Source organism: Oryctolagus cuniculus, chromosome 8 (genome assembly GCF_964237555.1).
Source record: "Oryctolagus cuniculus chromosome 8, mOryCun1.1, whole genome shotgun sequence".
NCBI lineage: Eukaryota > Metazoa > Chordata > Mammalia > Lagomorpha > Leporidae > Oryctolagus > Oryctolagus cuniculus.
The window spans coordinates 52585888-52602617 of record NC_091439.1 but is presented as its reverse complement, the minus strand read 5'-3'; the positions used below and the strand labels follow the sequence as shown (position 1 = coordinate 52602617).

At 41.5% G+C, this 16730-nt stretch overlaps 1 protein-coding gene across 9 annotated transcripts in view; it reads left to right on the top strand.

The window, feature by feature from the left end:
• Positions 1-16730, top strand: part of ALPK1 (alpha kinase 1) — a 173777-nt gene that overhangs the window by 86927 nt on the left and 70120 nt on the right. For 7 of the 9 annotated variants that reach the window (XR_011378302.1, XR_011378303.1, XM_051820087.2 and 4 more), the window contains 2 exons: positions 9718-9949; positions 13887-14041. The exons of 1 other annotated variant lie outside the window; for it this stretch is intronic. Coding sequence is in view for 6 of the 8 variants with exons in the window: in XM_051820087.2 (XP_051676047.2) it covers positions 9829-9949; positions 13887-14041 (276 nt within the window). In the remaining 2 variants the exon portion in view is untranslated. The remainder of the gene's footprint in view (positions 1-9717; positions 9950-13886; positions 14042-16730) is intronic. One more of the 9 variants, XM_070047741.1, reaches the window with a different exon arrangement.

The window sequence follows — 16730 nt, the reverse complement described above, 5'->3', positions numbered from 1 at the left end:
TTTCTTCCTATTGTTTCCCCCTGAATTCTACAGGGAAAAGGGAAAATGCTTTAACTTTCAAAAACTACAAGGGATGTATTTAGTTCATTTTGAGGGACCTCATGTATGAAACAAAAATTATCTTGGAACTCTCTTCCAATATTAGAAATATTTTCTTGGCTAAAATATGATTGATTACTATGGGTAATATAACTGGTTTTTATTACTATATTTATACCTTGAAATAAAAAATAGAAGCTGTATTTATGTGTTTTTCCTAGAAGATATCTTCTGTGTTCTCTGATTTAAAGTATGATGACATCATCTGTTCAGTTTGGAGCTATGGTGAAGCAGAAACTGGGATTCACACTTTATTTATTTTGAGAAGGAGGGATAGAGGGAGGGAAGGGGAGAGAAAGAAATAGGGAAAGAGAAACTCCCATCCACTGGTTCGCTCACTAAATGCCCACAGTGTCCAGGCAGGAGAAGCTAAAGTTGGGAGCTGAGAACTACTCCAAGCCTCCCACATGGGCGGCAGGGACCCAAATTATTTGAGCCATCACCTGCTGCCTTCCAGGGTCTGCATTGCAGGAAGCTTTGGGACTAATTCTTTTTTTTTAACTTTTATTTAATGAATATAAATTTCCAAAATACAGAATATTGATTACAATGGCTTCCCCCCCATAACGTCCCTCCAACCCACAACCCTCCACTTATCCACTCCCTCTCCCCCTCCATTCACATCAAGATTCATTTTCGATTCTCTTTATATACAGAAGATCGGTTTAGCATACATTAAGTAAAGATTTCAACAGTTTGCTCCCACACAGAAACATAAAGTGAAAAATACTGTTTGAGTACTAGTTATAGCATTAAATCTCAATGTACAACACACTAAGGACAGAGATCCTACATGAGGAGTAAGTGCACAGTGACTCCTGTTGTTGACTTAACAAATTGACACTCTTGTTTATGGCCTCAGTAATCACCCTAGGCTCTTGTCATGAGCTGCCAAGGCTATGGAAGCCCCCTGAGTTCACCGACTCTGATCATATTTAGACAAGGCCATGGTCAAAGTGGAAGCTCCCTCCTCCCTTCAGAGAAAGGTACCTCCTTCTTTGATGACCCGTTCTTTCCACTGGGATCTCACTCGCGGAGATCTTTCATTTATTTTTTTTTCCCCAGAGTGTCTTGGCTTTCCATGCCTAAAATACTCCCATGGGCTTTTCAGCTGGATCCGCAGGCCTTAAGGGCTCATTCTGAGGCCAGAGTGCTGTTAGGACATCTGCCATTCTATGGGTCTGCTGTGTATCTCACTTCCCATGTTGGATCATTCTCTCCCTTTTTTATTCTATCAGCTAGTATTTGCAGACACTAGTCTTGTTTATGTGATCCCTTTGGTTCTTAGTCCTATCATTATGATCAATTGTGAACAGAAATTGATCACTGGGACTAGTGAGATGGCATTGGTACATGCCACCTTGATGGGATTGAATTGGAATCCCCTGGTATGTTTCTAACTCTACCGTTTGAGGTAAGTCAGCTTGAGCATGTCCCGAATTGCACATCTCTTCCCTCTCTTATTCCAACTCTTATATTTAACAGCGATCACTTTTCAGTTAAGTTTCAGCACTTAAGAAGAATTGTGTATTGATTACAGTATTCAACCAAAAGTATTAAGTAGAACAAACAAAAATTACTAAGAGGGATAACATATTAAGTTGTTCATCAACAGTCAGGGCAAGGGCTGATCAAGTCACCGTTTCTCATAGTGTTCATTTCACTTTAACAGGTTTCCTTTTTGGTGCTCAGTTAGTTGTCACCTATCAAGGAGAACAAGTGGTATTTGTCCCTTTGGGATTGGCTTATTTCACTCAGCATAATGTTTTCCAAATGCCTAACAGGGATCACTTTTCAGTTAAAATTTAAACACCTAAGAATAATTGTGTGTTAATTAGAGTTCAACCAATGGTACTAGAACAAAAAAAAATACTAAAATGGATAAAGTATTACATTGTACATCAACCATCAGGACAAGAGCTGATCAAGTCACTGTTTCTCATAGTGTCCATTTCACTTCAACATGTTTCCCCTTTGGTGCTCAGTTAGTTGTCGCTGATCAGGGAGAACATATGATATTTGTCCCTTTGGGACTGGCTTAATTCACTCAGCATGATGTTTTCCAAATTCCTCCATCTTGTTGCAAATGACCGATTTCGTTGTTTTTGACTGCTGTATAGTATTCTATAGAGTACATGTCCCATAATTTCTTTATTCAGTCTACTGTTGATGGGCATTTGGGTTGATTCCAGGTCTTAGCTATTGTGAATTGAGCTGCAATAAACATTAATAACAGCATTCATGGCCATCCAAAACCAATGCTGCTTTTACTCCCAAAACAGCTCTCAAATCTGTCCATTATTCTGCATTGCTTATATCACTCTGATCCAAAGTCCTATTATCTCTCTCCTGGATCACAGCAATAAATACCTAACTGATCTACCTGTAGTTAGCTTCCCCAATCCATGCATCTTCTAATGTACCCTAGAGCCAAAACAGAGTGAGCTTTTCCAAACACAAATCTAGTCATGGTACTACTGCTACAGTAGTTTCCTATTACTGTTACAGAGAAAACAAAATTCCTCATCTGGCACATCCCGCCCTGCATGGCCCCTGCAAACCCCTACAGCCTCACCTCCTGTCAGCTTCCCCCTTTTATCTCTAGGTCAGCCAGTCTGTGCCTCTTTCATTTTCTCTGTATTTCCTTCTGCAGAATATACATATACATCCCCACCATTTTAACTTCATTAAGGCCTGTTCATCTTTCAGTGCTGAATTCAGGCATCACATCCTCAGGGAAGCCTCCTTTGACCTGCCCTAGCTGTACCTAAATGATAAGGTCAAGTCCTGTTGTTTGCCTGCCTAGAACCATGGATCTTATCTCTTTTTCAGCTCTTAAAAACAAAAGGTAGAGCTTTATGGTGCTGTGCATCAGGACTTCAAGCTTGAAGTGAGGAAACAGAAGCAAAGAGATGCATTTATTTAGTAATCAACTTCTAAACTTCAAACCAATGTTTCAAAACAGAAAAAAATATACCTAAACATGTTATACTTCAGGGCTCTCAACAAATGCTTATCTTAAGGGTTCTCAAAAAAGCTGAGTAGCGTTTAAGAAATAAATATCAAATATAAGCAACCGGGTTTATCTAGACTGCTGCTGACTGTGTAGTTCAAGATCTAAGGGCATCTTAATTGTTCCAACCAACTTCTTAAGAATACAGATGAGAAAGCTGAACCTAAGATGTCTCACAATAGTTCATACGACATTATGAAGTGGAATTAGCCAACCGTATCTGTTGAGTACTATTAGGTGTCTTTGTTTCCTGTTTTTAGGTCCTCTTTTCATTACTAACATAATGTCTCTGTTTTAATCACTTGTAGAAACTGAGCAATTAAAATTGACTTTGTCAGTATAGACTACTTTTTAAATTTTATTTTTAATTGACAAATAAAAATTATATTTATTTATGGTGCACAACATGCTGTTTATATAAATGTGATATATATATATACATATATATAGTGGCATGGCTAAATGAAGCTAACATTTGCATGATTTCACATACTTGTCATTGTCATTTTCTGTGGTGAGAAAAAGTCTACTCAGCAATTCTCAGGTATACTTGTATGCTGCTATTAACTGTAGTCACCATGATATTTGATAGATCTCTTGAACTTACATTTTTTGTTAACATCAAATTTTGTATCCTTTGACAAACATCTCCCAAACTCTTACCCCCACCCCTACCCCATCCCCTAACTTCTGATAATAACTATCCTACTCTCTGCTTTTATGAGTTCTGCAAAAGAAAGCTACTTTCTATGTAAATGGAATGATGCACTGATAAAAAATTACTACAAGCCTTTGACAAAGGAATAACGCATTATTAAAAACACTTTATAGGGGCAGTTGAGTTGCTACTTGGGATGCCTGCACCCTATATCAGAGTCTTGGATATTCTGTTTCAGATCCAGCTTCCTGCTAATGCCTGGGAGGCAGCAGTGGTGGCTCTTGTACTTGAATCCTGCCACCCACCTGGGAAACCCAGACTAACTTCTAGACTACTGGCTTTGGATAAGCCCAGAGCTGGCTGCTTCAGGCATTTGAGGAATGGAACCAGTGAATGCAAGGTCTCACTCCATCTGTTTATTTGTCTCTCTGCCTTTCAAAAAAGTGAACAAATAAAAGGTTTGACTATATTATAATGCAGTTATATTTCTTTGTGCATGAACTCTTCATATTTTCTTGTTATACCTCTCTTTCTAAAGATTTTATTTATTTATTTGAGAGGTGGAGCTACAGACAGAGAGAGGGAGAAAGAGACAGAGAGAAAGGTCTTCTATCCAAATGGCTGCAATGGCCAAAGCTCAGTGCCATAGGCAGAGAGCTGAATGGGAAGAGGAGCAGCTGGACATGAACCAGTGCCCATATGGGATGCCAGTGCCACAGGCAGAGGGCTTGCCTACTATGCCACCACACTGGCCCCAAAAAAGTGTGTTCTTAACCTTCTCAATCACCAAACACATTTCTCCACCTCCCACTTGAGTCAGTTGTCTCCTTTGCCAAGGAATGGTGGAAATGGGATTTGAGTGCTATGTGGCTCCTACCCATGATAGTCCCCTGATTAACTCTCTTATTAGCTCACTGCAACACTCCCAAGGAACAGGCATAAACTCTTGTACTCTCTGCAGCAGCAAAATGTGCTAAAACTCTGACCAGCCCTTACTTCTTAGTACTTTTCATAGGCAGACAGATGAGCTAATGTCCCACATGTAGCCTAAAACATGACAACTTAAAGACACTTGCATGAAAGAGATATTGGAAAACCCTTTAGTAAAACAAAAAAAATTCTTGCAGAAACACTTCTTTTTAAAATTTTTATTCATTTATTTATTTGAAAGTCAGAGTTACACAGAAAAAGATGGAGAGACAGAGGGGGCGGGGCGGAAAGAAAGGGCGCTTCATTGCTGGCTCACTCCCCTTATGGCCACAATGTCAGGGCTGGGCCAGGTGGAAGCAGGAGCCCAGAGTTTCCTCCAGGTTCCGACATGGGTGCATGGGCCCAAGCACTTGGGTCATTTTTCACTCCTTCCTCAGGCACATTAGTAGATCAGAAGTGGAATAGCCAGGACTCGAACTGGCACCCTTATGGAGTGTTAGCATCACAGGTGGCTTTACCTGCTACACCATCATGCTGACCACACAGAAATACTTCCTAAACAGAAGAAAGATTCAATTTATGCTTAAAGGCTTCCAGTAATTAATTTCTTCACAATTTTACTTGTGTGAATGCTATTTAAAGTACCAGGAATTTCAGGAGTATATTTAATAACTCTGTTTATGTTCTTCATTATCAAACATATGATTATATTCAGTGAAATAAGCCTAGTTTGCAGGGATGGTTCAACATTCACAAATCAATAAGGATGATATATCACATCAATAAACTGAAGAACAAAAAACATGTGTTTATCGCAATAGATGCAGAGAAAGCATTTGATGAAATACAAAATCCTTTCATGATGAAAAATTTAAGCAAATTGGGTATAGAAGGAACATCCCTCAACACAATCAAGACAATTTATGATAAACCCACAACCAGCATCTAATTGGATGGGGAAAAGTTGGAAGCATTCCTACTAAGATATGGAACCAGACAAAGATCCCCACTCTCACCACTGCTATTCAATACAGTTCCGGAAGTTTTAGCCAGAGCCATTAGGTAAGAAAAAGAAATCAAAGGGATACAAATTGGAAAGGAGGAACTCAAACTATCCCTGTTTGGAGATGACATGATTTTATATATAGGGGATCCAAAGACTCCACTGAGAGAATATTGGAACTCATAAAAGTGTTTGGTAAAGTGGCAGGATATAAAATTAGCACACAAAAATCAACAGTCTTTGTATACACAGACATTACCATGGCTGAGGAAGAATTTCCAAGATCAATCCCATTCACAATAGCTACAAAATATTAAATATCTTGGAATAAATTTAACCAAGATGTCAAAGATCTCTATGATGAAAATTATAAAACATTAAAGAAATAGGAGAAGACAGAAAAAGTGGAAAAATTTTCCATGTTCATGGGCTGGAAGAATCAGTATCATCAAAATGTTCATTCTTCTGAAAGCAATTCAATAGTATTCCAATCAAAATGCCAATGACATTCTCTGCAGATCTAGAAAAAAATGATGCTAAAATTCATTTGGAAGCACAAGAGACCCCAAATAGCTAAAGCAATCTTATTCAACAAAAACAAAGCTGGAGGCATCACAATACCAGATTTCAAGACATACTACAGGGCAGTTATAATCAAAATAGTAAGAAAGAAAGGAAGAAAAACAAAGGAAGGAAGGAACGAAGGAAGGAAGGAAGGAAGGAAAACAAAGGAAGGAAGGAAGGAAGGAAGAAAGAAAGGGAGGAAGGGAGGGAGGGAGATGTATAGACCAATAGAACAGAATAGAAATGCCAGAAATCAATCCCTGCATCTGCAACCAACTTAAATTTGACAAAGAAGCTAAAATCAATCCCTGGAGCAAGGAGAGTCTCCTCAACAAATGGTGCGGGGAAAACTGGATGTCTGCATGGAGAAGTATGAAACAAGACCCCTTACACCTTACACAGAAATCCACTCAAACTGGATCAAAGACCTAAATCTATTACCCAGTACCTTCAAATCATTAGAGAACAATGGGGAAAATCTAAGACATTGGCATTCACAAATACTTCTGGGAAAAGATCCCAGAAGCACAGGTAGTCAAAGCCAAAACTGACAAATGGGATTGCATCAAGCTGAGAAGCTTCTGCACTTTAAAAGAAACACTCAGCAAAGTGAAGAAGCAACCAACATAAAGGAAGAAAATATTTACAAACTATGCAACTGATAAAGGATTAATATACATAGTCTATAAATAACTCAAGAAATTCAACAACAAAACAAATAATCCAGTTGAGAAATGGGCAGAGGACTTGAATAGGCATTTTTCAAGACTGGAAATTCAAATGGCTAACAGACACATTAAAAAAAATGCTCAGGATCACTAACCATCAGGGAAATGCAAATCAAAACCACAGTGAGGTTTCATCTCACCCCAGTTAAAATGGCTCCCATACAGAAATCAACAAACAAATGCTGGAGAGGGTGCGGGGGGAAGGGTACCCTAATCTATGATTGGTGAGAATGTAAACTGCTATAGCTACTGTGAAAGACAGTATGGAGGTACCTCAGAAATCTGAATAAGACCTACCATATATGACCCAGCAATCCCACTCATGGAAATTTACCCAAAGGAGACGAAATCAGTCTATGAAAAAATGATCTGTACCCATGGGGTTATTGCAGCTCAATTCACAATAGCTAAGGTATGGAATCAACCCAGATGCCTGTCAACTGAAGATTGGGTAAAGAAATTATGGTGTATATATACACTGTGAAGTACTGCACAGCAGTTAAAAAATCCGGTCATTTGCAACAAAATGGATGCAACTGGAAATCATTATACTTAGTGAAACAAGCCAGTCACAAAAAGACAAATACCGTATGTTCTCTATGATCTGTAGTAACTAATAGAGTACCTAAAAGTTAATGAGTGAAACTGACACTTTGAGATTTGAGATGCAATGATTTGAACAGCCCTCATCTCGACTGTTGAGGAATTTTTTTTCTTCATACTATTTGCTGATCTCTTTATTTAGTGTAGGGTTAATCTTAAATGAAAATAGATCTTTGTAAAACATAAGAATGGGAATAGGAAGGGAGGAAGAAGAAGGGAATATGGGTGGTGGGGAGGGGAGGGTGGAAAGTATCACTATGTTCCTGAAACTGTATATATGAATTACATGAAATTTGTATACCTTAAATAAAAATTTAAGAAAATATCCCAGAACCTTTCTTTGGAAGTACTATCCATGTAACATTGTGCATGTGTGTGGGAGTGTGTGCAAATGTGTGTCTTTAAACCAATGCATGCAAAGTGTACCAGCCAAATTAGGATGAGAAATACAAAATTTAGATTGCATAGTTAGGGGCAAGCATTTGACCCAGTGGTTAAAAAGTCACTTGGGATACCAGCATCTCATATAAGAGAGCATGGGTTTGAGTTCTGGCTCTGCTCCTGATTACAGCTTCCTGCTAATGCACAGCCTGGGAGGCACTGGTGATAACTCAAGTGGTTGAGTCCCTGCCACCCAAGTTGGAGACTTTGAGTTCTCCCGGCTTCAGCCTGGACCAACTCTAGTTGTTGCAGGCAACTGGGGAATGAAGCAGTGGCTTGGAAATCTGTCTCTCTATTTTTTTCTCTGTGTGTCTTTTTGACTTTCAAAGAAAATAATAAATAAATGTTTAAAAATCGATCATGTAGTTAACTCCTCTTTCATTATGTCCCTAAGTCATAGACTAGATGATAGAAGGAAAGAGAGAGAGAAAGGGGAATGGGGGTTGCTATTTCAAATTCAAAATCAATTTCTTAAAGTGAGGCTTTTGGATAGTAGAACATATGTAATCCCAGGATCAATGCAATAATTTCCTAATTTAATATTTTCAATGATTACTTCACTACATTGATAAGTTCAAAACAGAAGGACTAGAGCCAAACATATATAAGGATACTTCAAAAAGTTCATCAAAAATGGCAGTAAAAAAGGTTAATTTGATATAAAAGCTATTGGGTTTTTCATTATACTCACTTTCCATGAACTTTTTGAAGACCTTCATATCTGTTTCTTTCTTACCTTTTAGATTCTTGCTTTTATAGTAAAATTCTATATGCCCAACACGAGTGTCAGAGCCAGTCAGCAGCCCTACAATGTGTTCTGACAAAGTCAGAAAGAATAACTTTTTTTGTTTTGTTTACAATGTACTTCTTTAATAATAGGAAGACAGGCCCCCAAATTGTTAATCTAGTAATTCTTTTGTATTTGGCAGCCATTTTTGTGCTGTCAGTAAATTATCTTGTTCTTGAAATTTGACTGCAGTAGCTCATTTCACCCTACTCATGTTTACATAAGAGATCTCTCAATTGTATCTATGTTAAATGACAACATAAGTAGATCTATCCATCCATCCGATAGATCCATCTATATGACAGATTCAGGAAATTCAATGTTTTGGGATAATCATTTGTCGGTTTTACTTGGCACTGTGCCTAGCAGTGAATTTGGCATCTGTCATTGCCTATCTTGGTCCAAATTATATCATACTAAATGCCATGAAGAATACTGCACAGGGGAAATCAGCAGTGGGTTATGAGAGTGGTAAACTTCACATTACTGTGCGCTGTGTCTGAATATCAGAACTGTTAGCCAGATGCTTCTCTACACTTCCAAGAGGGAGGGTGTGGAGCCACTGGGATCCAGAGGCACTGATGTGAAGGATGCAGAGGACAAATAAATCAGGGGCTATGTTCATTTCATCTGGCCTCCATGTGATTCCACCGACGTCACTGTGGGTAACCAGAGTCTGCAGGAGGACCCTCTCCCTTGTGCACTCCGATGCCTTCGAGGTGCTACCCATCTAGACCAGGCGTTGCGGTAATTTCACACACTCCCCTAATAACATCCTCGGGGGCTGTCATGTATTTTCATGGGTCTGCCCTATTATCCCTCCCTGCTTGAGTCTTACGGATAATTGATGGTGCTTCAGTTAATCATCTTTGGCCCTCTTTTGTTCCCCAGGTATCTCAGGCTTCAAGGGGCTCCTTTATTGAGAATCGATGTCTTCTCCCATGTAATTGATCACCATAGACCCAGGGACACCCGATTCATCGTGGAGGGTGGGTAGTCATCATGAATAATCAAAGAGCTGTGGTGGCACTGCTGCAAGAGTGCAAGCAAGTACTGGATCAGCTCTTGTTGGAGGCCCCAGATGTGTCAGAAGAAGACAAGAGTGAGGACCAGCGGTGCAGAGGTGAGCTTCTGATGGGAGGCACCAGGGGTGAGCCAGCAGGTTCACTCTCCTCTCCCCTGCTCAAACAACACACTCTCCTCTCTGCCCTATTTTTCTTCTCTTGGCAGATGACCACCGAGAGATGAGTGGATTTCTAGGGCATGAATGGGACATGGGCTGCTGGCCGACGGGCCGGGGAGGAAGCCCACTTTGTTGCAGTGAATTGCTGTCAGTTCTAATTTTAGGCTTCAGTAAACATGAGGCTACAAGCAACAGTTTAGTGCAGGAAGAACAAAGGGTCCAAGTTGGCTGGTACACATAAATTTCAATTATTAAAAAATTGAATCAACTTCTGAATGGCAGCATGGACTTTTTTTCAAGCTAGAATTTTGTGCCTCATCAGTTTCCATAGACTTCTACCGTTTTCATAAATATGTCATCACATCAGTCCAGTCTCTTTCAGATAACCACTACATCCCTCATTGTATACTCTCATATCATTTATAGACTAAACCCGTTCACCCCAATATATACTGATTGCATCATGAGTGGTATTTAAGAATTTGGCTTTTGGCTCATTTCATAGTTTGTGCTACTCATAGTTTTGAAATAAGTCATTATTTGGGAAGTTTTCGTGGCAAAGTGTAGAATGTTAAAGCAATGCTTAGCTCCTCTTTAGCTAGTTTTAGGAGAGGCAGCCCTCCTTTTCTTTAGATTTTGCCTTATCATTCAACTAAATTTTCCTCCATTTCTTTAAGTATGTCCTTTTCACATAGCTTTACTCTTTTTCTTTGTACTTAATGTTTTGCTATTCCTTACAGAAGTAAGTTCTCCATCTCTTTTGTGGCCGTGGATTCTATAACGGGAAAAGGTTTTGGGAGAGTCTTTTATTCCAGGTTCTCGCATTCAGGCCCACACATTTTCACAGTGGCACTCTCAGATGCCGGAGGAAGTCTTGATGATTTGTAACCTGTCACTCATGTTCAAGATCAGTGGGAAGAATCACTATATTCCTAAAGTTGTACTTATGAAATTTATACTTATTAAATAAAAGGTTTCTTTGGGGGAAAAAAAAAGATAAGCTCCCTTACATCCAGTCAACCCACAGCTCTTCTTTACAGCCCAGACACCAGTGTGTGACTTTGCTCCCCGCGGACATGTGCCTGTCAGCCTGAGAGCTGGCCGGTTCCCGTCCGCCACAGATCACACCCTGTTGCTGGTCTTCGTCCTCCCCAGGGGCTGTGTGTTTGTGTGCCCTTTTCACCAGCGGCGGTTTTTGCTTGTCATTTTACTACATCACCCCCCTTTTGTCTCCGCAGCACAAATTCCTCTAAGCTTTCTGTTCTCCCCACTTGAAGACCCTGAGCTCCCGCCCAAGCCGGTAGCATTTTCTCCTTGTTTCTTCCCAAACACCACAGAACAGGAGAAATAATCAGTTTAGTTCCAGATAAGGCAAATCACGGCTGTAAGATCACTAAATTGGACACAGCCCTGCAGGTAAGCTGCTAGGGGGACGTCAACGACCAGAAAGGCAGAGGAGGCTGCTGCTGCTCCGCCCGCCCGGGGCTGACAGTCCGGCTCCACAGAGTGGGATAAGCCAACGAGGCGGGAAACCTCGGCAGGGCCGCGGGCGCCGCTGGTACTCACCTGCGCCTTGGCAGGGCAGCGGGGACCGGCGGAGTGCGAGGTGGGCATGCCGATTGGACGCATCCTGAATGCTTAGCCCCGCCCCCGGCAGGTGCTTTCTGAGCAGCCCTGGCAGCCAGGCAGCTCCACCAGGGCGGTCATCTCGTGTGCTCTGAGAAAAAGGCATTCGTTAGTACAGGGTCGCTCGTGGCGGCAAGGCGAGCCCGAGACCAGAACACAAGCATCATGGTTTTTATTCTTTGCTCTCTCCTCACAAGTCCATCCTTGTCCTTCAGAAATTGTCCTTGCCAGCATGGGTGACTATACTTAACACCTTCTCTGAAGATGCAGAAGGAACTGAAATCCATACAGAGATGTAGTTTAAACACTTATTCTGGGGTCAGCTGTTGTGACCAAGTGGGTTAGGCCCCCAGGTTCCGCTTGGGCTCCCAGCATCCTAAATCGGAGTGCCACCTTGGCTTCCAGGGAGCTAGCAGGTGAAGCTCAATTACTTAGTTCCCTTCCACCCAAGGGGATGACCTGGGTTGAGTTCCTGGTTCCTGACTTCAGCCTGGTCCAGCCCTATCAGTTGCAGGCATTTGAGAAGTGAATCAGCAGATGAGCACATTCTCTCTCTCTCTCTCTCTCTCTCTCTCTCTCTCTCTCTCATAAATAAATAGCTTTTTAAAAGATTGATAACAAATTATGCCTGTGGCAGTTAGAGGGTAAGATTTTCCAGCAGAATATGACACGTAGGTCACTAATCCTGTGGCCCTGCATTCACTGAGGGAATCCTATTACAGAGTAAGTGTTCAGTACCCCTGGGCTGCTGAAAAAGGGGTGATGATTTCGGTGTCATACTTATAACGTATCCTTGGTAATCAGTGCAGATCACTCACTGTTGTGACTCATATGATATCCCCACAACATCAGATGGTCCTTCTGCACCAAGAGACTTACTGACATTTGCCTGGTTAGTGGCAAGTTCACAAAAAGGCACTGCAAAACCAAGGCAGAATTAAGATTTTCTACCCTGTCTGTTTTTCATTTTGTGTCATATCTCTTTTGCACAATGTAATATGCTTCATGTAGATATAAGACTAATCAGCTCTTCTGACCATGATGGTCTTTTACCCATTGTGGTGTGATTTACAAAAATGTTGAGACATGACACTTGTCATTCTGGAGCTCATGATGTAATGAGAGAAACAGATGTAGTTACAGAGCAGTGGGATGAAGGCCGAAAGAAGCTGACACACTGAGGGCTTATGGGCACTCAGGGCGTCTGGATTCCACAGTGAGGTCACAGCAGGCTGACCAGGACTGACAATGTCTGCTGAAGAGAGTGGGCTTGTTTGGTCGTAAAGACATTGGAGAAGAGCAGTACAGGCAGCCAGAACAGGATGTGAAAACTATGAAAGAATTTTTGTAGCGCAATGGCCCAGACCATCTTGATCTTCGAAAAAAAGTTGTAGAAGATGGGGTGGGGGGGATGAAGCAAGATTGGAGGCAGTCATTCAGACAAGGACTACTGAAAAGCAAAAGGAGAAGATGGGTTTTATAAGCCACAAGATTTGATAAACAACTAGATTTGGGAGGGAAAGAGAACAAAATGTCTAGACTGACTCCTAGGTTTCGTATGTGGGTGACTCAATGAATGGTAGTGCCATTAATCAAAATAGATAAAATAGAGGGAAAACAGTTGATGGGTTCAGTCTGAGTCTTTTTGGTTTCTGAAGTTTGGACAGGAGATTGCATAGACACACATAAGTCTGGTGCCCATCAGAGATTAGATGTATCTACTAACTTGAAACAGGACCATTGCACAAAGAATGGCGCCATTCCAAATCCCATTTGTGCTTTCTGTGTTTGTTGTCTGGATTCAAGGACCATAGTGAAAGCATGAGCTGAGGCGAGGTCTTAGAGAAGCGAAAGAAGTTGTACAAATGGCTTCTGCATTACCCAGCTGCCACAAGCCCTAAATGCCATTCCATTCCAGTCCCTGTCTCATTTTACAGGGAAAATAATATTTCCTTCATTCCTTTCTCTGATTCTTCATGCAGAGGTGGTCACTGAAGCGCTTTACTTCCTGCTAAAAACCTTTCTTAATGCCTGACTACCCCAACTTACCTGTAGGGCAAAGTAGGCCAGGGCCACCCCTGACAGATAGCCCCTCGCTATTATTCTCTGCATCAGAAGCAACAGCCCTGGCCAGCCAGCAAGAGGCAGGGAAAAGTGCTATTCTGCCACAGAGGTGCTTCATCATAACACTAGTAGCTCAACAGCCTTTTCTTTGACTGCAATTTCCTTAACTGAACTCTGACCTTTGCAGCTTCACTCCCCAGCGAGTTAAGGACCCTGATCCAGGAGGCAAAGGAAATGAAGTGGCCCTTCGTGCCTGAAAAGTGGCAGTACAAACAAGCCGTGGGCCCAGAGGACAAAACAAACCTGCAAGATGTGATTGGCGCCGGGTTGCAGCCGTTACTGGTAGGACGAGCCACACCACCTGTCCCTCTGACATCCCCAAGTGAGGCAGTTAGACACTAAATGGTCTAATGGATTAAATTTCTTCAAAGCACCAGCCGTCCCCCTACCCTTATGCTCAGTTGTGCCAGATTGACTAATGTGGGGGAAGTGGCTGCTTGAAAAGCATCATTTGTTTGTGAGATCTTGTGTTGGAAGCCATATCTAGTAAAAGTGAGAAAAAGGTGGTCAGTGGGACTAATGCAGTGCCTGTCACCCTGAAATGGTTATGTATCCTTGGAGGGCGAGAGAAGTGGTTTTGATCCCACTGTGCCTCATAGCATTTTCATTTTGAAATGCTGCTTTCTAAAACTTGACTGGATCAAAAACAAAAATTTACCACTGTTTCATCAGTGTGGCCTGAGAGCTAAGCCATGGAGATCTGGCATGTCCTTTCCCTGGGCCCCACCTGGAATCTTTGCATCATTGACATGCTTATTCTTCAACTCAGTGGCAATGAATCAAATCAGTACCTCCAACCCAGATAGGAGAAAGTCTCAAGAATCACGCAGGGACTCAGATTAGATCTCAGGAGTGAGGCGTAAGTCCTGGACATGGTGCAAAGACTACCATTTTCCTTTAAGGCAACATTGCTTTTTGTTCACATTTCTCAGATGATTGTCAAGGGAAAAAGTTTATTAGCTTATCTGTTTTTTGTTTTTCTTTTTGTTTTTGAGAGGCAAAGGGGTGGGGGGGGAGTGTGAGAGAGAGAGAGGCCCATTCTCTGGCCTGCTCCAGTAATGCCACAATAAGCAGGGCTGTGTCAGGCTGAAGCTGGAGCCAGGAATTCAATCCAGGTCTCCCAAATGGGTGGCACAGATCCAATTACTTGAGCCATCATGGCTGTCCCTCAGGGTGCACATTAGCAGGAATTTGGAAAAGGAATTGGAAGCAGAACTCAAACCCAGACTCCCCAGTATGGGATGTAAGTAGCCCAAGTAGTGTCTAAAGCACTGGGCCAAATGTCTGCCAATGTATATGTGTTTTTCGCAGATAAAAACATTATTTATCTGAAGGCATTAGAAACAGTGACAGTATCCTAAAATTTTACTATATCAGAATAATGAGGTCATATATTTGGGTCATCTCAAAATACATGTAAAGACATTGCCATTTCTTATTGAAGCAAAAAAAAAAAAATCTAGGACATACCAGAACATCTTCAGAAGCTGCCCAGAAACAGTAAAATTTCCGCTTCTTTCAGCTGCCCCCAAAATTAAACAAGGCAGGGTAAATAGACAGGGGATTGCAGGCCAAGGGAAGTGAATCTTTGGACAGAATGCAATGCTGAACTAGAGGGTTTAAATTACTGGCCATTATTTGTGGAGAGGTAGAATGAAATAATAACTCTAATTTTTGTCTCACTATAGAGTTTACAAAGTAGTTGCACATACATCATCTCATTTAATTCTCCAAGTCCTGCAGTGGATGTTATCATTCTCATTTTACAAATGAGGAACTCAAGGAGCAGAGAGATGAGTTTACCTAGGGAACAGACCAGTGAGTGCTGGAGCTGCGCCATTGGCTCCTTCTCTGTCTGACCCAACTTCTCGGACAGGCAGCAGGCAGCCCCGAGTGAAGAACTTGAAAGCACAGGTAGAAGTCCTGAGACTTGTTTACTCTAAAGCAAGCTATTGGCTATCTGGTAGAAACCTCTGCAAAGATTAAAAAAAATTCTGTATCTGTGCTGTGCAATACAGAAGCCACCATAATCTGCCTGTGGCTCTTGAGCACTTGAAACATACAAACGTGACTGAAAGACTGAATTTGTGGTTTTATTGATCTCTTTCTAATTTTTATTTAAGCGGCCACATTTGCTAAGGGCCACCATTTCACCGGACTGTGCAACTCTAAAGCAGCAGTTCTTAAAGTAAGACCTTCCAACAACAGCATTATCATCATCCAGGGATTCTTTGCAAATTCTTGTTCTTGGGCCACAGTCAAAATCTCTTACTGAATCTAAAACTCTGGGGATGGGAGTCCAGCAAGGAGCATTTAACAAGCTGTCTGGTTGAATCTGTACATGCTAAAGTTTGAGAGATGACGATGATGGCAAGCCAGAGAGAAGCGCAGAGAGCTTAAAAAGGGTTGCAAGTGGAAAGGACACAGGGAAGGAGAGAAGGACAATCCAATGTGAAGGTGGTCAGAGCCCACAGAACTCTTCTACATCTGTCCTGGGGACTGCTGTGTAGACCAGAACTTTTCTGAAAGAGCAACAGTTGCTTTATTTGCCACGTGAGATTGGTCTAGTGGTGTGTTAGGAAGGTGAGGGAAGAATGGCCTCACTGAGGGACTGGTTCTTGCATTAACCTTTGGCCTATTAAGTTCCTCTGAGTTTTGAAAATAGCCTGAGAGATGGAGATGCAACACATCACTATAACCAGGGCTTTCTTTGTCCTGTCCCATCCTACAGTCATTAGATACCCCTGCTGCATTCAAAGCTGGTGATGACATCAGCTGAAAAATTGAAGACAACTGAATTTTAATAGTGCAAGTCCCACTGCACTGGGGAACTAACATGAGTTAGAAGATAGGCAACTCATGGTTCTGCTGTTTACAGAGCCCGTTCATTATTCCTCCTGCTATGTGCCTAGACAAAGAAGCTTCCAAAAGTTCATGAAAAATGCATTTGATTTCGAAATTGTGCATGGAC